This window comes from Microcaecilia unicolor, chromosome 4 (genome assembly GCF_901765095.1).
Source record: "Microcaecilia unicolor chromosome 4, aMicUni1.1, whole genome shotgun sequence".
Classification (NCBI taxonomy): Eukaryota; Metazoa; Chordata; class Amphibia; order Gymnophiona; family Siphonopidae; genus Microcaecilia; species Microcaecilia unicolor.
This window is the reverse complement of record NC_044034.1, coordinates 271,525,507-271,550,153: the sequence shown is the minus strand read 5'-3', so window position 1 is coordinate 271,550,153 and position 24,647 is coordinate 271,525,507. Positions and strand designations below refer to the sequence as shown.

The following is a 24,647-nucleotide window of genomic DNA, read 5'->3' as shown; positions in this document are numbered from 1 at the left end:
TCACCTTGTATTATGTGTATGGCATTGGATGCGCTGCAGTGTTTTGCAGACTTATCTTGTTAATGTATTGTTCTGTGATGTTGTGGTGGCAAATAAAGAGAATTTTAAAAAAATAACATAGGTCTGGTGTTTGCTGGAAGGTGATACACTGTCTGTCCCCATGCCATTTCTCTCCTACTTTCATGCATTCTGTTAATAATCGTGTACACCTCTCTCAGCATCCACACCCTGCCACTCTTATTGCTCTGGAAGTAAAGGAAGAGACAGAAGATGGGGATGAAGAGAGACAGAAGCAAATGTTCAAGAGAGTTGGTCTGCAAGCCAGGGGCGGACTGAGGGTGGTCTGGGCCCCTGGGCACTGGGGGAGGTCTGGGCTCCCCGCCCAGCCCCTGCCCGAACCCCCCATGCCACCACAGTTGCTTCCCCTATTGCCCTGGTCCTAGAGGGGTCCTGGTACTCTAGTGGCCTCTGCTGGGGGGGGGCATGTTCTTTCCTGTCCACTGTGCTGCTGCTACCCTGCCTGTCGGTGCCGCGGTGTTTTCAAACCCCCCCCCCCCCCCCCCGCCGCCACAGTCACCACCCCTATTGCCCTGGTCCTACCTGAGGGGTCCTGGTACTCTAGTGGCCTCTGCTGGGGGGGGCATGTTCTTTCCTGTCCACTGTGCTGCTGCTACCCTGCCTGTCGGTGCCGCGGTGTTTTCAAACCCCCCCCCCCCCCACCACCGCCACAGTCACCACCCCTATTGCCCTGGTCCTACCTGAGGGGTCCTGGTATTCTAGTGGCCTCTGCTGGGGGGGCATGTTTTTTCCTGCCCACTGTGCTGCTGCTATACCCTGCCTGTCGGTGCTGCGGTGTTTTCAAGATGGCAGCCGAGACTTCCGGCTGTAATGGGTCTCGAAAGTCTCGTGAGACTTCCGCAGGGAGTCTCGACCACAATTTTTAAAATATGGTGAAGTCGGGCAGAGGGGATAGCGGCAGCCCAATGGGCCGGGCAGGAAAGAATATGTTGTCCCCTGCTGAGGCCAGCAGTGCGCCGGGCATCCAGGCAGAAACTCTGGGCCCTCAGGCACTGCCCAGTTGCCCGAGTGGTCAGTCCGCCCCTGCTGCAAGCTGATAATGAGAGCTGAAGTGCTATTTTTCTAATCTCACTATCTTCTCTTGCCACTTATCCTGCAGGGTAGGAGTGTTTTGAGAACTCCTGTTGCAGTACTTCAGGACAGCCCAAGAGCAGGACCAAGGGTACGGTGTACTGGATGGTACAAACAAGTTTACAGATGAAGTGGCATATACTTTGGCAGTAAGTATTGTTCTTGGCTTATAGTCAGTCACTTTGCATTTCACATGTACATGTCCTGTAAAAGGATTCACATAATGTTAAGCAATGATTTTTTTGTTTGTTTGTTTTCTTCTATTTCTCTTCAGGATTGCGCTTTGCATCTTGATAGCAGAACATGTGAAAGCTGTAAGTATTACTTATCTGTTTATGGGGAAACAATTTGTCATTAAAAAAAATTAGAATTAAAGATACCCCACAGCAGTAGCTCCCTTCCTATAAAGCTCTCATAAGAGACATGACATGAAAGTAAATTAAAAAATGAATAGAAGTGGTTTTTATTTTTATAAAGAAGCAGGAGATGGTGAGAGCCCTCTTTAATTTTCTTGTGATTATATTATTTTATGAACTATTTATACGCGATGCGCTGTTTTCGTTTTCCTAGTGAAAGATGCTTTAGATTAGAACTGGGGTTCTCAACCCCAGTCATTGAGACACACCCAGCCTGTTGAGCTTTCAGGATACTCATATTGAAATATGCATGAGATTGATTTTCATACACCCCCAGATTCTATATAAGTCGCCCCAAGTTGGGCGTGGAGCCCAGATGTGTGTGTAAACTAATTAGTCAATTGGGTGTGCGCAACCAATTAGTGAGGTTAATAGGAGTTAACTGACACTAATCTGGATTTACATACGTATCTGCCTATGCACTATTCTATAATGCTGGGCGTCAAAGTGTCTTGCATGCAACCCAAAAGGGGGCGTGGCAATGGGAGAGGCATGGATGGGCCAGGGGCATTCCAAATATTTAGACACAGGGTTATAGAATACTGGCGGTTACACGCCCAACTTGCGCCCCAGTTTTTACACCAGTTTTCAGCTGGTGTAGGTCCTCATGTCTAAAGTTAGGTGTGGGACTCCACTAAGCGCATAGCCTGGAGCAAAGTTTTGCTGTTCTATTTTTGTATGTATATTTTGTTTTTTTTTTATGTGGTATTGAATTGTGTTGTTAATTCTATTATGAATGTTATTCTGGGATCTGTCTATAACATGTTTGAATACAATGGAATATAAATGTAATGAATAAAATTATAATTATTTGTATAGCTCAGGTCATACCAGATACATTGAGCATTGTACAGAGACATATAGGAGGAGATTCTTTATATGGTGCCTGGAAAATCTGTGCAGAAATCATTTTCGCCTAAGCATATTTTATAAGATTTAGGCGTGGTATATAGAATACACTTAGTTGATATCCGAGTGCCTAAAACTATGTGCATCCAATTACACCAATGAAAATGTGGCATAAATCCCAGCACGTAGATTTACGAGGACTGGGCCATATTCTATAACAGTGCTTGTAAATTTGGGAATGCCCACAAAACGCCCATTTCTCCACCATAGCCACGCCCCTTTTGAACCGCATGCTTTAGAATTTAGGTGCTGTTCATTGCAGAATACGCTTAGTGAGTTATGCGTGTAAATTCTAATTATTTCCAATTAGTGTTCATTATTGCTTGTTAAATGCTGTTATCAACGCTGATTGGCTTGTTAAGCCAATTTCGCATTTTGTTATGGAATACACTTAGATTTCAGCATGGATCTCTAGGCGTGCCATATAGAATCCGGGGGATAATGCACAGTTCCTGCTCCTGGAAGCTTGTAATCTAATCAACATTGACAGACAAGACACACAACAAAAGCAAATAGTAGACTATGAGTTGCAAAGAAAAATGAAGAGGGTGGGGATTAAATTGAAGATCATCAAGTACAGTTGGACTGTAACTATGAAAAGGAGAACATACATTATCATCCTCCCCCCCAGCACTGTTTGAATAATTTGAGAAATGTGCTTCCCAGGCCAGGGACCCCACTGTCAAAATCGTTTGTATAAGTAGAAAGAGTTAAAGTCTGTTGTAAAAGCAGCCTCAGAATGATGGTGGAATGTGTTTAGTAGAATACAGACTGTGAAGAGTAACTGTGGGTTGATCATTGAGAGAGGTTGACAAAGGCATCATTTTCAGGACAGTCATGGTACAGGTGTAATGGTTAAACTTTAAATTATACATCTGAATATTTTGTGATTACTGCTTTATTCTTAGACTAGCCGATAAGCCCGTTAAAACGGGCGCGTATTGGAATGTTTTTTTTCCCAAGGCCCCCCCTCCCGTTGCAGCTGCAAGGCCCCCTGCCATCCTCCTTCCCTGCCAGCTGCAAGGCCCCCTCTGTCCCTCCATCCCAGCTCCAAGGCTCCAGTCCTCCCCCCTTCCCAGCTGCAAGGCCCCCTGCCCGCCCTCCCTCCCAGTTCCAAGGCCCCAGGCCCTCCCCCCCAGCTCCCAAGGCCCCCTTCCCTCCCTCCCAGTTCCAAGGCCCCCTGCTCTCCCTCACAACTGTAAGGGGCCCCATTCCCTCCCTCCCAGTTCCAAGGCCCCTTGCCCCCCCCCCGTGCCTTCTTCCCAACCAGCTGGAAGGCCCCCTTCAGTCCAGCCCTCCCAGCTCCAAGGCCCCCCCCCCCTCCTTCTGAGACCTCCCATGTCCCCTCCCCCCCTTCACCCGGCCCGGGCCCTCTCTTCATTATTCAACTTACAGCAGCGCCAAAACAGCAGCAAGCTGCAGCTCCCGTTGGCCTTCCTTCACTGCCTGTGCCTCGCCCTCGTGTGACGTCACGTCGGCGAGGGCGGGGCACAGGCAGGGAAGGAAGGCCGACGGGAGCTGAAGCTGAGCTGCTTGCTGCTGTTTATCTTGTTGGGCAGACTGGGTGGATCGTGCAGGTCTTTTTCTGCCATCATCTACTATGTTACTATGTTTTACTAAGCCACTTAAGCATCTACTCATGCCCAACATGCGCCAAAATGGAGTTACTGCCCAACTACCGCATGGCTGTTGCGGTAATTTCATTTTTGGCGCGTGTTCGATAAGCGCGTCTGAAAAATATTTTTTCTTTTCGGGCGTGCGTAATGGACGCACGCCAAGTGCCATTTGACACACGTAGGTTATTACTGCCCAGATTCTTTACCTCTAGGTCAATGGCTGGTGGTAAGATCTCAGACCCAAAATGGATGCGCGGCAATTTTGATTTTGCCGCATGTCCATTTTCGCCCCCCCCCCCAAAAAGACCTTTTTTACAGGTACACTAAAAAATGGATTGGCACACACCCAAAACCTGCGCCTACACTACCACAAGCCATTTTTCAGCACACCTTAGTAAAAGGACCCCATAGTAGCATAATAAATGGTGACATATAAAGACCAGTTGGCCCAATTAGTCTATTCAGATTGAGAGTCTTTTTACCAATTGGGTAGAGGTGTTGCTCTGTTCCCCATGTCTGGATCCAAACTCAGTCCTGACCCTACCAACACCCTCCTCAGACAGTTTTTCCAGATTTCCAAGTTTGTTGTGATTTTTTCTACTCATCGGTAAGCCATCTAGTTGACATTACTAAAGTATCGTAATCATAAAATATAGAAACTACTACTACTACTTAACATTTCTAGAGCGCTACTAGGGTTACGCAGCGCTGTACAAATTAATAACTAAGGATGGTCCCTGCTCAGAAGAGCTTACAATCTAAAGGACGAAATGTCAAGTTGGGGTAGTCTAGATTTCCTGAGTAGAAACCAAGGAAAGAAAAGGGAAAGAGCAAAAAACACTGCTGCAGTTCCTAGGTCTCAGGATCCCAGATGCCTCATCCAGTTTGAGTCCTTAGTATTCAGAAAAAGTAGATGTAAGAAAAAAGATAAGTTGTACCATTTTAATATTTATTGTATTCTCAGATTATAAATCATAAATAAAAAAGACTAAAACTTTCTTATACACAGGAAACGGGTACAATTTTTTAAACAAGCTGTTATTTCTTATATTTTTAGAATAGATTTCTGCAGTTTTGACAGTTTGAAGCTGTTAGGCTTGGTTGATAAGTGGCTAACATCTAATTGTTAATTAGCTAAAAGGTTTTACTATTTTAGCTCAGAATTCTCATCTGTCTATAAATTCCTTTGTGACTTTATGTGTTTTATTTGGAACTTGACCTACATTTGTAAGGTTCAATATTGCAGCGGGAACCATGTATACTTAGAGAGAACATTTCATATTAACAAATGGGGGGGGTGACTTTCTAAGTCAAAAGAACTAATAGCTCACTAGGACAAATGCTGTTTGTGCCTGCTGACTCTGTGGGCTCATGATAAATTGCAACCCATGATATAAATCTGTGCATACTTCCATTCATAAGCTGGTGGGTACTAGTAGTTACCTCAACTATAGCCAGTCAACATAAGAAAAGGAAATAATAGTCACAATATAAAATTATAATCTCATGTTAAACTGTATAAGCCCCCATCACACAGACCTTCCGATAAAGTACAGGAAAAGTAAAAAAAAGAAAGGGGAAAAAGTAAGAACCACAATACCAAATTTGCCGCAGCCCCCAACTTCGGGTACTCTTATTAATAAAATTCTGCAACTGTTCTTTGGTCACAGAAAATATATCACTGTTCACAGTACTTTATGATGCAAAGAAAGAGAAATCGTAATACAAATGATGCCCTAAGCAAGATCACATTCTGTTCCTTAGACAGAAACAGTTTGCACCTTGTCTGAGATGCCCTGGAATGGCTTCTCAAACTGTGGGTCAGGAGGACCCCAAAAGGGATAACAATGCGCTGTGTTTAAGGTTGTGACCTGGGTGGGTTCTCCATAGGTGCATCATTATTCTGCACTATCCAATTTTATTTGGCTGCAGTCGTACATCCCTGGAACTGCCCTAGCCATCCAAGCACTACCCTAGAAGTATCTGGAGAAACGTATACTTTAGCCCCCAGAAACGTTGCCTGTTTATGTTTGAAAACATCTTGAGACTCCTAAGCTTGTCAGGTTCAAGTGCAGAAGTCACTAATAAAGTTTCTCTACCATTGATCTACATGTGAGAACCCACCAAGAGGCCAGAGAAGTCCAAACTGTCTATTGAAACTTCTGCTAAACTTTTATTCTTCTTGTCTCTGCCCAGTCTTGGCCTGATCTGATGGAAGGTCAAAAAAGGTATAGATAATGTTGGAATAGTTTCCACTAGCAAACTCAAAATCTCCCTGTAATATATCCACAGCATTTCAGTGGGACAAACAGACAGAGACTGGAGAAAATTAAAAATATTAAGTTCTACCTCCTAGCATAGTTCTCAGAATCTTCCATTCTCTGATGTATAACTAGCTGATCTTTAACCATGGCCTCATTTAATGGTTTCAAATCAGTTATCTGTTGCTTGATTTCAAGCAATTCAACCTCATTCTTCTCAATTTTCTGCTCATTGAGTCTACTATTGCTCTGGACCTCCGTCATTAAACACAAACCAAAATCAATTTTAGTTACCAAAATATTTTCAAGAATAGTATTCCTTAGGGAGTCCAGTGTCACTACTGAGGGTTTGAACTAGGTGATATTTATTGTGGACACATTATACAAGCTGTCTTACTCGTTGCTGAAACAAGCATGGTCTGCTCTAACTCTAATGGAGTCAACATCCTTTATGTTGGCAGATCCTCTTCTAAAAAACACTACCAGAAATTGACACATCCTCAGTTCTGATTTCTACATTCTATGTAAAATGTAGCTGCACCTGTGTAATCTATTTTTATAAGACTGTCTCTTGAGATATATAATCTCAACATACTCTGCTGCTTCTTATAGACTACTTGGTGAGCATGAAGGAGTTTTCATGGTCTTAAATCCAGTATTTGAAGATCTCTTTTCAGCCAGTCTGCAATTCTAAAGCTGTATGGAGGGATAGGTATTGCAAACTGGATAATAGTTTGTTTCTTATTCTAGGCTGTTAAAGTATTTTTCAATTTCCATTTCAGTCTCATGTGGTATTTGTTGCTGATATTTTCTCTCATTTATCTGTATTGGATTTTTCTACCTTCTTCTCCTCCTTATATATGCCTTCCTGCTCAAGTTTGGTTATACTACAGTCTTCAGTCAGAAAGATAATTTCCATTTTAGTTTCTCTTGAAAGGAGGTTGTCGTAGCACAGTTATCCAGGACAAAAGTCATCTTGATGTCATTTGAGAATCTCTTCACTACTCAGAGCTATTCAATTCAATGATCAGAGGAGCTGTAAATCTTCAAATCATCTACAAATAGTAGATGCAATGTTACACTGGGGGATCAGTATTGAGCGGCATATTAGAAAGGATGTCCAACTCAGAATATGGATGTCCAAGGCAAAACGTCACAAATAGTTGTCCATCTCATATGTATTTTTGAACAGGATACAGCTTGTTTCAAAATAAATGTGAGATGGACATCCATGTAATGGAAACATCCAGCATGAACGCCCATTTTACAAACTGAAATGTCCAAATTATGAAACGGGGGAGAGCAAGGGACATGGACATCTGTGTGGCAGCATGGGAACATCCATCTTATAAAATGGCCACACAGAGGGTCATGAAGAGTATAGGAGTAACCTAATGCTTAGAGAGGTAGACTAGAAAGCTAGGAACCCAGGTTCAAATCCTACTTCAGCTGTTTGAGATTTTTTTAAAAATTGTGAGCTGTCCAAGAACGAAAAAAATGCCTACTATATCTGAATGTGCATCACTTCAATAGCCTTCAGACATACAGGTGTCTTATATATTCAGGTATAGCAAATATTTTTCTGATCTTGGAAGACTCACAATTAAAAAAAAAGAGGTGCAGTGGGATTTGAGCCCAGGACCTTTGATTCCCAAACCACTGCAATAACCCTTAGGCTACTTCTCAGTTAGAGAAGCTGCTCTCTTAAGAATGTCCATAATTTGTGAAGATTTCATAGTGCCCTTGCTGGTTTCACATTCAGTGGAGAAGGAGTGGACAGCAACCGCTGGGGAATTAAGGAGGTGTCGCGCTTTTATCTCTCCAGTGGACAGCTGTTCAATCAAAGCATGTTTCTGTAACCTGGATGTGACAAGTACTAGGTCTAAGTAACAAAGCCCATCTTTTCAGACTTAGACGTCCCTTCCCCTTCTCTGATCAGAGTTGGATATCCAGGTGGGCCCTGCTTAATCGCACTTAAAGCATGCCCAGTCCACACCCCTTTGCTATATAGACGTACTGCAGTGTTAGATGGCCATATCCTTCCTTTGTAAAATTGGGATTTGGACGTCCATGCAATATGCACATCTAAGTGCCAGTTTTCAGACATCCAAAACAAGAATAGAGCTTCTAAAATAGCAACCATTCCATTATTACTTAGCTTCCCACTATTCCAGAACCTGTGGGATAGTTGTGTCCATCAACCAGCAGATGGAGATAGAGAACTGAAAAATGAACTGCGACATACTTCTCTTGGCATCCAGTCCAGCTCCTCAGTATTTTCTATCTCCAGTAGTTGGATGGAAACACTTTTCAGCCTCTGGTTCTGAGTGCTTTGCTCCAGGTCCAGTAGGTCAACTGGTCCCCAATTGAGGCTTTGCAGGTGGCTCGTGTCTCCAGAGTCATATCTGGAGGTCTTCAGATCCCTGTCTCTGGTGCCCCACAAATGTACTTCTTCCCTTCCTTCACCTCTCCCCTGTTTCCTATGGAGCTCTCCTTTTCCAGCACAGCAACCTTAAAAAAAATGAAAGGAGAAGGAAAGAGGTTTGCTGGAGAGCATGTGACAAAGTATCAGTCCTGAGCCTTTCTCATCTGTGGTAAGACTTGTGGAGACTTTGAACTTGGGAGGAGCAGCCGGCAATGATAAGTCCGAGTAAAGTTTGACTCAGAACCGTTTGGAGGGCTGCAAGCTCTACTTGGTGCAGGGGAGGGATCCTGACTCACCGCTTGGGACACACTGTGCTGTACTTGTGACAGTCAGAGTGAATGGTGACTCCCACGGAGGCAGTTAAGCATGTTCCTGCTGTGAGACCTTCCAGCCGGCATCAGGGCATTTCAGTGCATGCATGTCGGGAATCCCATGGAATGCAAACAGTGGCAACACATCTTCGGATTTGGTGCAGTATCTGAATATGCCAGGGTTTTGGGCTTTCCTGCACAGCCAGTGTGCAGTTTGATGCAGGAGAGCATGGAAACGGGCACCAATTTGTCAGAGCCGACTGAAAGTGAGGAGCAGTCTCTGTCTGATCATGTGCGGAGCACAGCCACCATTTTACAGCCTCAGGGCCCGACAGAGCATTCAGCTCTCTGAAGTTTATATTGCTCTTACACCAGGCCTATTTACTGATGCAGAGACAGTCAGAGTTGCTGCAAGCTGCTTCAATGTCTCACCCCGCTGCTCCTCTGGCTCCTAAAAGATCTTGTTTAGACATCTGATGTGGCCTAGGTCTATTCAGAGAAGCCATTATTGAAGGAGTCATAAGGGAAAGCTCCCTCCTGAAGAGGGGGATGATCTGAAATTTATTTGTTTAAGGGGAAGCAGGCTCCTCAGATGTTGCAGGCTCATTCTATGAGGTATACAGTGACATCCTGAGCAGAAATTCCCTTACTGTCTTCGGCGGATATTTGAAAGGCGGCAACTTGGTCGACGTTGCACACCAGGTGGACGTTGCAGCACACTCGGAAGCCAGTTATAGGGCTTCTGTTTTCAGAATGGCGGTCCCACACTCTAGGGATTGCTTTTGAACATCCCACAGGTTCTGGAATAGTGGGAACCTACGTAATTGAAGGAGAAGTTGGGTCTTACCTGATCATTTTCTTTTCATTAGTCTATTCCACTATCCCAGAGGCCCACCAGAGGTTTCTGAGATGTTTTAGTTGGTTCGAACTAATGAGTCTAATAATGACTGTCACCTTGCATGGTGCTTCCTGCATATCTCTTGTTCTCTACAAATTGTTCAGAGATGAGAGAGTTCCACACATGTTTGCTTGTCAGGTTAGTGTTAGGCTAGCAAGTTGTTTAAGGTTGTTGTGTTTATTCTGACTTTCTCTTTATTACTTGTCTATGTAAATACTGAGAAGTTGGACTAGTTACCAAGAGTAGAGTGATATGTATTTTTTTTCTTACATTTGTACCCCGTGCTTTCCCACTCATAGCAGGTTCAATGCGGCTTACATATTATATACAGGTACTTATTTGTACCTGGGGCAATGGAGGGTTAAATGACTTGCCCAGAGTCACAAGGAGCTACCTGTGCCTGCAGTGGGAATCAAACCCAGTTCCCCAGGACCAAAGTCCACCACTCTAACCACTAGGCCACTCCTTCACAGCTCAGTTTTCACTTCTCTATCTCCACCTGCTGGTTGAAGGACACAGCTATCCCAGAGGTTTTGGAATAGTGGGAAGGACTAATGGAAAGTTAACTTATACAATTGTGGTATAATCACAAAATGATAGCAACATTCTGAAAAGTCATCTGTAATAAGTACAAGGAAATAATTTATCTTCTGTAGTCAGTCCACTTGTTATTAGTTAGTACTTCTTAATAAGCCAAAATATTACATCTCTGGCAATTGCCATAAATCTGTGATGAGTCTGTTGAAACAAGTTTTCCTGCACTAGAGTTTTGCAGGAAATCTGTATTACAATAGATTTATTTAGCAAGTTTTAAAGTATTTCCTGTAACGAAGGAACTAACAATACAGGAAAGAAAATCTGCGTAGGTTTTATTGTCTCCTCAGGATTTCAGCATTACCTGATCCTTGCCCACTGCATGTTCACTGACTCAGTCTGTTAACCTCATTAACCTTGCCTGCTAGGTCCATCCCATGTTTAGAATTCCCCCTCACCTTGGGCTGGAATTTTGTTTTACTTTAATTTTCCTGTTTGCCCTTTTGTCCTATATTGTGCCCTGAGCTGAAAGTAGAAAATTGGGGTTGATATTATCTTACCAGTTAAGATTTAAAGCATTCAAGTAAAACCCCATCTAAACTGTACTTTTTTCTCTCTTAGGCTTGAGTGTTTTTTAATTTGTTTTGATTTTATTTAGCCAGTTGTCAAGGGACTAGGTCTAGTTGATTTGCAATGATCACAAAATGGAGACATTCCTTCAGGTCCGCTTTAAGCTTGTATAGATAGCTTAAAGATTTGTATCTTATTTCCTGTGTTCATGCTTCCTGTGAGATAAGCAGGGTAGAACTAGGATTCTAGTCCCTCATTCTCCTGAGGTTGCATCAAGTTAATTACTGCTATAGTTCATTCCCTGTTTTCTTCATTATTTTATTCTGTCTTCGCTCAGAAAAATCACCATGTAGGGTACCGCTCTTCCCTTTAATAACTTTTGAATTCTTGCCAGGAGACTGGGAATGGAGCCCATAGGCACCCCGTATAAGAGGCCTCCCCAAACCCCAAGACAGGTATATCAAATCTCATCCTCCTTGTTAACTTCCCCTCTCTCCTGCTCAGTGGCGTAGGAAGGGGGGGCGGTGGGGCGGTCCGCCCCGGGTGCACGCCGCTGGGGGGGTGTCATCGCCATTGGTTCCTTGCTCCCTCTGCCCCGGAACAGGTTACTTCCTGTTCCAGGGCAGAGAGAGCAAGGAACCAATGGAGCCGATGCAGCTCCCAGCGACGTGAACTCGGGGGCGGATCGGACCTCCTGCCCGCCCCTCGCGTCTAAACTAAGTAAGATCGTGCTCCGGGGGAGGGTGTGCGCCGGAGTGGGGTGCACGCCGAGGGGGGGCGCCGTGCTGCACCTGGGAGGGGGTGCGCAGCGGCGACCCGCCCCGGGTGTCAGCCACCCTCGCTACGGCACTGCTCCTGCTATCTTCCCAGGTCGGTGGTATCAACAGTAAAATAAATGCCTCACTGTCTCTCTTCCTCTACCCCCCCCCCCTCCTTCCAGCATCTCTCCTTTTCTCTCTCATCGCCTCCCTCTCCCAATCACCCTGTTGCTGTTTTCCTGAGTCAGGTGGTATCAGTCTACAAGCAAAGTAAAGATGCAAGGGACCATTTTCCTGTGCATACCGCCGCTACCTCAGTTGCTCCCGCTCCTTCCACACAGGAAGTTTGTATCAGAGGGGCAGGGGTGGAAGCAGCTGAGCTAGCAGCGGTGCACGCAGGAAAATGGTCCCGCATGTCTTTTGTTTGCAGTACTGATATGACCCGACCCAAGAAAACATCAACAGAGTGAGTGGGAGGGAGGGGGAAAGAGAGAGAAAGGAGAGATGCTGGATGGATGGGATGAGAGGAAAGAGAGGGAGAGAGAAACAGGACAATGCTGGATGAAGGAAAAGAGACACAAGACAGAGAGAGAGATACAGAGACGGGGTAATGCTGGATGGGGTGAAGCAAGGCAGAGAAAGAGAGGGAATAATGCTAAAGGGGAAAAGTGAGACAGACAAGGAGGTGGGATAATGCTGGATGGGGGGGGGAGAAGAGTCAGAGAGATAGAGAGAGAGACGGGTAAAGCTGGATGGGAGGAAGATGTTGGATACAGTGAAGTGAGACAGGGGGAGAGAGAGAGAAAGACTAGGTACTACTGGATGGAAAGAAGTGAGATAGAGAGGGAAATCGGGCAATGCTGGATGGGGACAACAGAAAGAGAGAGAGAGTGCAGGTAATGCTAGGTGGAGGAGTAGAGAGATAGAGAGAATGATAATTCTGGATGGGGGAAAAGAGAGAGAGAGGCAGGAGTAATACTAGATGGGGGAAAAGAGAGAATGAGGAATAAGAGGAAGGGAATGGGGGGGCATGGATAGAGTGAGAGATATAGAAAGCTGTAGGTAAATGCAGTGAATCAAGTGAGATTGAAGACTGGATAGTAAGAGTAAATGAAATTTGAATTGAATAGAAAGGCAGAAAAATAGACGAAAGCTGAAATAAAAAGATCAGTGTCAGAGATGGATATAGTGGAGGACGTGAAGAAGACAGAAGGAGAGAGAAGAATAACAAAAAGTAGACCCTGGAAAGAGAGCTAAGACAGGAAAGCAGTAACCAGAGACCGAGACCTACACAATTAGGAAAATTAAATGGCTAGACAACTAATGTCGAACAAAGAATTTTATTCTTAATTTAGGGTGAAGTAGTGTGGTAGCGAAGTTAGTCCACTTTAAAGGTTAATAAATTAAAATAAAGCAAAAAATAAAGCAAAAAATGGAAAATATGATCTTCAAAACAGAATTGAAATATTAGAAAATTACCAACGTTCCAACGCCCTCAGATTGATAAACTTTCCTAAGCAGATTGCCATTTCACCATTGATAACCTTCACACAATATTTAACTGAAGCTTTAAAGATTCCAGAAAAATCACATCCACCAATTTCAAAGATTTTTTATGTAGAACCATTTCGTAAGAAAGATTTATTGCAAAGAGATGAAATGAATGTTTAAACTTTGGATTTGACTCATATTATTGAAGGAGACAATGAGGGCCTGACAACTGCGACACTCAAAGTGATTTTCATACTTCAACCAGATAGAGCCTGGATACTCAAACAATTTTTCTTGAACAAAAGACCAGATTTCCTAAACTGTAAAATTAGAATGTATCCCGACGTCTCAAGATCTACCCAAAAGAAAAGACAAGAATTCCTCAAACTGAGACCAAAGGTTTTGCAACTTGGGGCATTATTTTGGCTGAACTTCCCGTGCAAGTGTGTGATAAAATTGAATTCAATCAAATATGTATTTTTTGAGGTGAAACAACTGAATTCCTTTTTGGAAGCTAAGCTGAGAGACCCACAGTCTCCATTATTAGGGACTCTAACAACTTCAACCCCATAAATAATATATATATTACCTGGCCTGCCTATACTAACCGCCAAGTTAAATTTGGAAGTTGATTTCTAAATTTGATTTATATATTTTTCCTTGAAATTGTGATAACCCCCAGATATTGTGGACTATAGACAAGTATTGATTTCCTATCCTATATTTTTGATATTTCTATCTCTTTTTCCTTTATTGATATTGTTATGAAAAAATTTGGAAACTAAATTGTCTTTTTCTATACTTCAAGATGTAATGCTTGATATATAAAAGAAAATTTATAAATAAAAAATTTTAAAAAAATGGAAAATATGGTGATATCTTTTTATTGGACTAAATACATTCTTTAACTAGCACTTTCAGAGGTCAAAAGCTTCTTCCTCACTTCAGGATAAAACCTGACCTGAGGAAGGAGGTTTTATCCTCTGAAAGATGTCAAAAACATATAACCTTATTTTCCATTTTTTGTTTTACCTTTGTTTGTTAATTTGTAATATAGTGATTGAAATGTGTCAGTTTCTGAAAGTTGCATCTGTTTTCTTTATTTTGCACAGTAAAGAAGGATATGCATCACTGTTTCTTTTTCTCTGGTGTTACACTATATGCAGAGGCTGATTTCTTGGGGATTCAGTTTAATTTTTGTATACATATTTCTATTCTTAGTTTGTGGTTTCTTATTCTATAAGTGGTGAAGGGTGTATCTGTATTGTGTGTGTGTGTGTGTGTGTGTGTGTGTGTGTGTGTGTGTGTGTGTGTGTGTGTGTGTGTGTGTGTGTGTGTGTGTGTGTGTGTGTGTGTGTGTGTGTGTGTGTGTGTGTGTGTGTGTGTGTGTGTGAAAAACGTATTGATTGTCCTTGTAGGATCAATATGTACTAATCCGGCCTATTTATTTTTCCTAATGTTGTGTTGATGTTCTACAGCCCACTTCAATATTTACTGTACTGCCTTTTCTTAGGTAGACCCTTGTGTGATTCCTGGAAGTTAGTGCTATTGTATGCTTTAAAGGTCTTGAATGATTTATGTAGGGTTTTGTATTGATTCACAGTATGTCTTGTAATGGGTTTTGGATTTCAATTTAGCTCACGCCTTTCTTAGTAGTGAGTAAAGCTGAGTTACATTCAGGTGTAAGAGGTATTTTGCTGTCCCTGGAGGGCTTACAGTCTAACCCTCCTGTTTACTAAGCTGCGCTATCATCTGCTGCGCTGCAGTTTCCTCACAGGCCATTCAAAGTGAATGGGCTCTGTTGGCACTGGCACACGGCAACCACTAGCGCGGCTTAGTAAACAGGGGGGGTAAGTTTGTACCTGAGGCAGTGCAGAATTATGTGACTTGCCAAGTGACATTGATAGTTGAACTGTGACTTCCCTGGTTCTCACCCTGTTGCTCTAACCATTAGATACAGCTAATACAGATAATGCATGAACATGTTTGTTAGAGCTCAACAATAAACTAAAAGCCAGCGGATGGAAGGCCTGGTGGTCATTTGGCAACTACCTAAAAACATTAATAGGCAAATCCTGTAATGGTTGCCAGTAACCACAGGATTTCTGTTACAGTGCTGCTGAACATCCAGGGTTTTTTTTGAGGGGGTACTTGGGGGTACCTTTTCCATTGTCTGCTAAAATTGGCCCATGGACCCCCAAGTTTTAATGAAAGAGCTCAGGCTTTACACACCAATTCTGCCTTGTCATAGATTCTGTGACTGGTTGCAGAGGGCCTGGCTGTTGTGGGGTGGGTCCCTCCGTGATGACCCCACCACTGAAGGGTGGCCTGGCATTTGAGTATCGGCACCTTTTTCGCTAGAAAAAACATACTGTGAACATCACAGTTAGCATGGCCAATAGGAAGCTGCTGGACTGGGGTTCTAGGGTTGACTGAATGCTAACTGTTAAAGTACCTGCATATGTTTTCAGAACGCTTCAATATTGTTCTGTTTAATATGTTGTATTATTTTGGTGCATTGTTTTGAATTTTTGGGGGGGCACCAAATTCCCTGGAATATATTCAATGTGCATATTATCATCAGTAATAGAAGTACTAGGAAAGGAGTGGAGGGGTACATAAGTACATTGCCATACTGGGGCAGACCGAAGGTCCATCAAGCCCAGCATCCTGTTTCCAACAGTGGCCAATCCAGGTCACAAGTACCTGGCAAGATCCCAAAGCAGTACAATACATTTTATGCTGCTTATTCTAGAAATAAGCAGTGAATTTTCCCCAAGTCCATTTTAATAATGGTCTATGGACTTTTCTTTAGGAAGCCATCCAAACCTTTTTTAAACCCCGCTAAGCTAACTGCTTTTACTACATTCTCTGGCAATGAATTCTAGAGTTTAATTACACGTTGAATGAAGAAATATTTTCTCTGATTCGTTTTAAATTTACTACTTTCTAGCTTCACTGTGTGCCCCCTAGTCCTAGTATTTTTGGAAAGAGTAAACAAATGATTCACGTCTACCCGTTCCACTCCACTCATTATTTTATAGACCTCTATCATACCTCCCCTCAGCCATCTTTTCTCCAAGCTGAAGAGCCCTAGTCGCTTTAGCCTTTCATCATAGGGAAGTCGTCCCATCCCGTTTATCATTTTCATCGCCCTTCTCTGTACCTTTACTAATTCCACTGTATCTTTTTTGAGATGCAGTGACCAGAATTGAACACAGTATTCGTGAAGTGGTTGCAGCATGGAGTGATACAAAGGCATTATAATGTCCTCATTTTTGTTTTCCATTCCTTTCCTAATAATACCTAACATTCTATTTGCTTTCTTAGTGGCCACCGCACACTGAGCAGAGGGTTTCAATGTATCATCAACGATGGCACCTAGATCCCTTTCCTGGTCGGTGACTCCTAATGTGGAACCTCGCGTTACATAACTATAATTCGGGCTCCTCTTTCCCACATGCATCACTTTGCAACTGCTCATATTGAACGTCATCTGCCATTTCGATGCCCGGTCTTTAAGTCTTGTAAGGTCCTCTTGTAATTTTTCACAGTCCTCTTGTGAATTAACAGCTTTAAATAACTTTGTGTCGTCAGCAAATTTAATTACCCCACTAGTTACTAGTACTTCCCTGCTGTGCTCAAAAGTTACCCACTGTCTATTTACTACCAATATAGGTGTCACTACCCTGCCCCATCCCACCTTTTCCTACCCCACTCACTTCACCCTAGCCCCACTCAGTCCCACCCCCTTTTAGCCTCTCCAAACATCTGAGTCACCAACTGCCTATGATGGAGCCTATACCAAAGGTTAAGGGGCAATTCTATAAAATAGCACGTGGAGGTAGGTGCCACATACGTGCATCAAAGGTGCCATAAGATTGAAAGTTAGGCAGCTATGTGCACTAGGCACTATTCTATATGATAGCGCCTAAGTGCCATAGAGGGGCATAATCGAATGTCGCCGGCCAAATAGATCGCCGGCGATCTTTGTTGGCGGCGGCGCTACAGCTGGCCGGAACCGTATTATCGAAAAAGATGGCCGGCCATCTTTTTTTTCGATAATACGGTTTAGCCTGGCCAAATGCCGTGGAGTTTACCGGGTTTGAGATGGCCGAGTTTGTTTTTCAGCGATAATGGAAAGTTATGTCGGCCATCTCAAACTCCAGCCAAATTCAAGGCATTTGGCCATGGGAGGAGCCAGCATTTTTAGTGCACTGGCCCCCCTGACATGCCAGGACACCAACCAGCCACCCTAGGGGTCACTGCGGTGGACTTCAGAAAAGCTCCCACATGCATAGCTCCCTTACTTTGGGAGCTGAGCCCCCCAAACCCACTACCCACAAATGTACTGCACCCACTAAAATTGCTCCAGGGACCTGCATACAGCCTCTAGGACTTATTACTGTTGTATAACTTTGGCACACCAGTTCACACCTGAAGACTAATCTCTCTGAAAAAGTCCTTTCTTGAAATAAGCACGTTTACTCACAGTTAACTGCAGATCAGAGGTTGTGCCCCACTGGCAAAGAGTCCCCTGGTACTAAGATTAGCAGTAGGTCAGAGCTGGCACAATGGTGTACAATGCCCTCTTTCAGCACCATTCAAGGTAAGAACTACGTTCTCTAATGTGGGTAACACAGGAAAGGAAACTAAAACTGGCTTACAAAAATGGCCACTACCGCATGGACTACAACAGGAAACAAAACAGGGCACACTGACCCAGTTAGCAGGGGGGAAAAGCACCATGGGAGTAGAGCCCAGTACCCTACACCCACCACAATGCATTGCTAATGTGACTCTGCAGGGCACCTAACAGAAAAGGTGTCACACTCACCCGAGAGCCACATCGCAACCAGGGAAAGGCTGTCGGAGGATACAACACATTCTGCTGTCATGGAGGTGAGTACGGCATTTGAGGCTGGCATACAGGCTGGCAAAATAGGTTTTTAGTTTTATTTTTTTATTTTGGAAGGGGATTGGTGACCACTGGGGGAGTATGGAGAAGTCATACCCCATTCCCTCCAGTGGTCATCTGGTCAGTTGGGACACCTTTTTGAGGCTTGGTCGTGAAAATAAAAGGACCAAGTTAAACCGGCGAAATACTGCTTAATGCCGCTTTTTTTTTCCCATTATCGGCGAAAGCCGGCATCTGGTAGCCACGCCCATGCCCGCCCATGTCCCGCCTTTGCTAATCTACCGACACGCCCCCTTGAACTTTCGCCAGCAAAGCAACGGGAAAGCGGCGATGCTGTAAAAAATGCCGCTTTTGATTATACCGATTTCGCCGCTTTTAAGAAATCGCTGGCCATCTCCCGATTTGTGTCGGAAGAAGGCCGGCGATCACTTTCGATTATAAGCTGGATAGTGTCTAACTTCAAGGGGGTACACAGTTGAGTGGAGCTTGGGCAGGCCTTGGGTGTGTCTCCCAATTAGGCATGTAGTTTATAGAATTCTATAAACTGCAAGCATCACTTGGTGCACTGAGACACGTCAGCTTATGTCTAGCATTAACATGGCATAAGAGGGTACACCTACACATGGGTGGTCCAGTGAGGACCTTATGACAGTATTCTATAACTGACTATTGGTGCCAAGATGCTGTTATTGGCATTGCGGCACCTAGGCTGAGGTGCCAATTTATAGAATTGCCCTTTAAGGTTTTCTACGAGGGTTGTGCATGAAAAAAAATGTTGGTTCATTTTCAAATCTTTTTGAGATTCCTTTGGCCAATTTTCTGACTTTTTCCAGACATGTTTTTGAAATCAATGCATATAGAAGTTAATTGTTGTGTGGAATTTATTGAAATATGTAAATCAGTTTTTTTTTGTGCATTAATTTGGAGGTTTTATATGTGTAATATCAATTTGGTGTGCATTTTTTATGTGCAAACAATTTTCGTAACACCACAAACTGAATGCACATCCCTACTTTCTGCTGGCCAAATTCATGCATGAGGCATTGGAGGTTAAAACCAGCTAACAAAAGAGTATGGGTAAGTTCATCAAGGAATGCATTCTTCCTTGACAGGTATAGTCTGCTCACCAGTAGTAAATAACAATGTAATCATACAAAGCAGAAAAGGAAACACTTCAAAAGATCTACTGTTGCTTCAAAGCATTCTAATACTGCGATCTTCAGTTTGCGAATCTGCTTTTCATCTTGGCTGGTGTCACCTGTTACTACATCTAAAATTTAACACTGAAAAAGGTTATATTGTGTTTCTCTTTTCAGCTAATGGTAAAGGGGGAGGGAACACCTTTCTTATGACGAAAGGCTAAACAGGTTAGAACTTGTCAGCTTGAAGAAGAGAAAACAGAGGGGATATGAAAGAAGTTGATGAAATTATGATTAGGCTGAAACAGGCAAATAGGGTATGGTGGTTTTAATCTTTCAAACAATACAAAAACAAGAGAATGCTCTATGACACCGACGGATTGCAAACAAATTGTAGAAAATATGTTCTCACAAAAGAGTACAATTAAGCTGTAGAATCTGTTGCTGGAGGATGGGGTCGTGGCAACTAACATAACAGGGTTTAAAAGAATGTCGGACTAGAGAATGATACAGGGGCAAAGTTTGTCCCTGGCCTGTCCCTGCGGGGGTAAAAAGGGCCCTGGTGTGCTGGAAAAATAAGTACATAAGTAATGCCATACTGGGAAAAGACCAAAGGCCCATCGAGCCCAGCATCCTGTCCCCGACAGCGGCCAATCCAGGTCAAGGGCACCTGGCAAGCTTCCCAAATGCACAAACATTCTATACATGTTATTCCTGAAATTGTGGATTTTTCCCAAGTCCATTTAGTAGCGGTCTATGGACTTGTCCTTTAGGAAACTGTCCAATCCCTTTTAAACTCTGCCAAGCTAACCGCCTTCACCATGCTCTCCGGCAACGAATTCCAGAGTTTAATTACACGTTGGGTGCCAGCACATGGCCCTTTTTTCCACAGCTGAGTAAAAGGACCCCATAATGGCCTAGTGGTTAGAGCACCAGTATTGCAAGCCAGAGGTGGCCAGTTCAAATCCCACTGCTGCTCCTTGTGATCTTGGGCAAGTCACTTAACCCTCCATTCTCAGGTACAAACTTAGATTGTGAGCCCTCCTGAGACAGAGAAATATCCAGAGTACCTGAATGTAACTCACCTTGAGCTACTACTGAAAAAAGGTGTGAGCAAAATCTAAATAAATACAATTAGCTGCATCTCTTGAGATGGCATTAACTATTCTGTGTTATCAGCCACATTTAACTGTTAACATGAATAAACTACCTAAGCTTTAACTCTAAGGGGTGGTCCTTGTCCATTTCACACCCCAAAATGCTAATTTCTTTGAGGTCCTTAGTGCACCCTTGCATGAGTTTTTCCTGCAAGCCAAAGCCATTTTTACCACAGACTCTTTTGCAGAGAGGTGATTGCAAGTAGAAAAGTTGTTCTCCAGGTTGAATATTTAAGTCGTGTGTGTCCTAACTGTTATAAGGTAGTTTGTAAGAACTGGATAGGGACAACGTTTATTTTAAAAGGAAGGCTTCCTATTCATCAGTCCATGCATGAGCCTGGAAACTAAGGTGTGGACAGAATTGTGTCTACAATCAACCTGCTTGTGGTAGACTGAGATGGTAGATAAGTGGAGGTGCACTGAAATAGTCTTTAAGCCAGTGTTTGACAGGTGTAATAAGTAGGACAGTATTATGGGAATTAGACATAAGGGGCCCGATATTCAGACCATGGGAGGCAGCCTGTTTAAGTGCTGCGATCAGCGCTCACCCCGGATTTTCAATGCGGGACCATTTCCAGTGACCAGCATTGAATATCTGGGGGGGGGGGGGGGTTGACCAGCTCAAGCTTAACCAGCTAAGTGAATATTCAGTGCTGGCCAGTTAAGTTTATAGCAGTCAAAGATAGGACTGCTATTTAGGCAGTCTGATTTGGCTGCTAAAGTTAGCTGGCCCTTAAATAATAAGAATAGTAAATTATACATCCATTATTATCTCAAAATCTATTTATTACTATAGTGCATTCTTCTCACTGGTGTTATAACATTCAAACATATTTATCATTCTCCACAATGCTATACAAACTGTTATTAGGAGTATCATCATTAATAATAAATCATATATCCTCCTAATCCTTTGTTATTCACATCCTCTTCTTCTTATATAGAAACACAATTTTAATATTAATAGTCCATGTGGAGCAATGAAAGGAAAGATCCAGTTGTGCTGTGTTATATTTGTCCACAACTCTTCTTCACAATCCAAACATAATAATGTTCAGTTCTTACGATATTAGTAGTTTCCTGTGTATTGGTCTAAGAAGATCTTTATACGAATGTTCTTACAGCAAATGTTAGCTGGCCAGCACTTGAATATTTGCGGATAGCCGGCTGTATTGCACAATATAGCCAGTTAGCCACTACGTGCTAACCGCAAATATTCAATGGAGATAACCAGCTATCTCTTGCTGAATATTAGTATTTACTGTGAAACTAGTGCGATCCTAATTTACTTCCAACTACTCATATACAGTTGCTCAATAGTAGGTAGTGTAATCTGGAGTAAACGGCTCTCGTATTTTTCAAGGGGAAAATCTCATATAGTCACAGGGTTCTCTTATATTGTTTTACTCACCACAAAAAGGTGAGAGACCCCGTGACAATTTTTAATCATCGACAAAACCCCCTTCCATCCTCTGTGTGCTGCCAACCTATGTTGAAAATTAATTTTTTGTATTTAAGACATTTTTTCTTTTTTTTTTTTTTTAATTTTCATGCTACTATTCTCAGCGTTATGTGTTAATCACTCTTGCACACATATCAACTAACACAACAGTGCTAATTATGGCAGACTTGAGGTGGTCACTTATCTGGACACTCCGGTATATTTTTCAATTCACTGAACCCCCGACAGGTTCCTGATTCACTATGAAGCTTTGTCAAGGGGTATGCTGTAACACCGGATCTCGACTGCACCACCTTCTCACTTGGGCAGCCAAATTAATTTTCAACATAGGTTGGCAGCACACAGAGGACGGAAGGGGGTTTTGTCGATGACTAAAAACTGTCACAGAAGGGGTCTCACCTTTTTTGGTGCGAAAAACAATATAAGAGAACCCTGTGACTATATGAGACTTTCCCCTTAAAAAATACGAGAGCCGTTTACTCCAGATTACACTATCTACTATTGAGTATTGTATATGAATATTAGTATTTAGCCAGCTGAATGCTTTTTAATGGGCCAGGATCCATTCCTAGCCGATTAAATAGCACTAAATATTGGCCATAATGTCAGTATATAGAAGTTTCTTTTGCACCATTGTGCAAAACAAGGCCACTTTAACCAGTTTGATTTTTTTAGGGTATCTTGAATGTATTGTAAGATTGGTAGCCCAGAAATTATCCTCTCAATTTCCATTCTATGATTGTAAGATATCTTAAATTACAATGTAGGAGTTGGATTCTTGAGTCAAGAGGTTGGGTTGAGTTCCTAAAAGACTGGTTGATCCCCTCACTATTGAAATAAGCCATAGAAATTTTAATGGCCAATGAAGTGGTATTAGAATTACATTGGTCTTGTCATGGAATGATCTTCAATATTGCTTTAGAGATAAAAAGAATCAGAAGAGTTGCAACAGAGCAAACCATGTATCCAGATATGAAAAAGCATTGCATGCTAGTCTGTGGATTCTGTGGTAGTCTGCTCGGCCAATAAATTAAACATTTTTATTTTCTTGAAGTTTCAAATAAGTCTGTTCTGGGATAACCCCACTACCTGAAAAGAGTTTGAGTTATTGATTTGATGAGGAACACTTCATGAGGATCCAGCCTATGGCTCAGCTTATCTGCTTCCTGGTTGAGATTGCTAGGGAGATAAGTGGCCTGCAGGACTGCGTTCAGGGAGATAGCCAGATTCCATATCCTGACTCCTTCCTGGCAAAGTCTGAAGGAAGTACAACATCCTTTGTTGATATACTTCATTTTCAATTCAAATAAAATTATTTTCTCAAAGATCTACTGTTTGAATGTATGAAGGGTGAAAAAATGGCTTCTTGAAGCTCTAGCTGATTGATGTGTAAAGTCTTTTCTCAGTGCATCCACAAGCTTTGGGTGTCCAAGTGAGGGAGATATAGAGGGGCATAATCGAACGCGAACGCCCATCTCCATGGGCGACTATCTCCGAGGACGGGTACGCGAAGGGGCGGGATAGACCGTATTTTCGAAAAAGATGGGCGTCCATCTTTTGTTTCGATAATACGGTTGGTGCCTGGCAAATGCATCGGATTTGGGCGGATTTGAGATGGGCGGTATCAGTTTTCAGCGATAATGGAAACCAAAGCCGCCCAGCTCAAAAACGAACACATCCAAGACATTTGGTCGTGGGAGGGGCCAGGATTCGTAGTGCAATGGTCCCCCTCACATGCCAGGACACCAACCGAGCACCCTAGGGGGCACTTTTAAAGTAAAAAAAAACATTAAAATACCTCCCAAGTCCATAGCTCCCTTCCCTTGGGTGCTGAGCCCCCCAAATCCCACTCCCCAAAACTCTACACCATTACCATAGCACTTATGGTGAAGGGGGGCACCTACATATGGGTACAGTAGGTTTTGGGGTGGGGGTTGGAGGGCTCCAATTTACCACCTCAAGTGTAACAGGTAGGGGGGGTGGGCCTGGGTCCACCTGCCTGAAGTGCACTGCACCCACTAACAACTGCTCCAGGGACCTGCATACTGCTGTGATGGAGCTGGGTATGACATCTGAGGCTGGCATACAGGCTGGCAAAAAAAAGTTTTTAAAGTTCTTTTTTTTGGTGGGAGGGAGTTAGTGACCACTGGGGGAGTCAGGGGAGGTCATCCCCAATTTCCTCCAGTGGTCATCTGGGCAGTTGGGGCACTTTTGGGGGACTTATTCGTGAAAAAAAAGGATCCAAAAAAAGTGGCACAAATTCTCGCTTCTGCCGCCCTTCTTTTTTCCATTATCGGCTGAGGGCGCCCATCTCTCCTCGGCCGATAGACACGCCCCAGTCCCGCCTTCACCATGCCTCTGACACGCCCCCGTCAACTTTGTCCGTTCCCGCGACAGACTGCAGTTGGAGGCACCCAAAATTGGCTTTCAATTATACCGATTTGGGCGCCCCCGGGAGAAGGGCGCCCATCTCCCGATTTGGGTCGGAATATGGGCGCCCTTCTCTTTTGAAAATGAGCTGGATGCTCTCCAATGGAATTTGGATGCAACTGAAACTTCCAAAAGGTGCAACCTTTCCAGAGGCTCGAGGGCCATTGCCAAAGAACCAAGGGGCCAATATTCAGACCACAGTA

The 24,647-nt window shown here is 43.3% G+C and overlaps 1 protein-coding gene across 1 annotated transcript in view; it reads left to right on the top strand.

The window, feature by feature from the left end:
- Positions 1-24,647, top strand: part of COL4A2 (collagen type IV alpha 2 chain) — a 440,984-nt gene that overhangs the window by 3,082 nt on the left and 413,255 nt on the right. Inside the window, exons 2-3 of the mRNA XM_030201563.1 lie at positions 1,178-1,298; positions 1,424-1,463. Coding sequence (XP_030057423.1) covers positions 1,255-1,298; positions 1,424-1,463 — 84 coding nt within the window. The 5' untranslated portion in view covers positions 1,178-1,254. The remainder of the gene's footprint in view (positions 1-1,177; positions 1,299-1,423; positions 1,464-24,647) is intronic.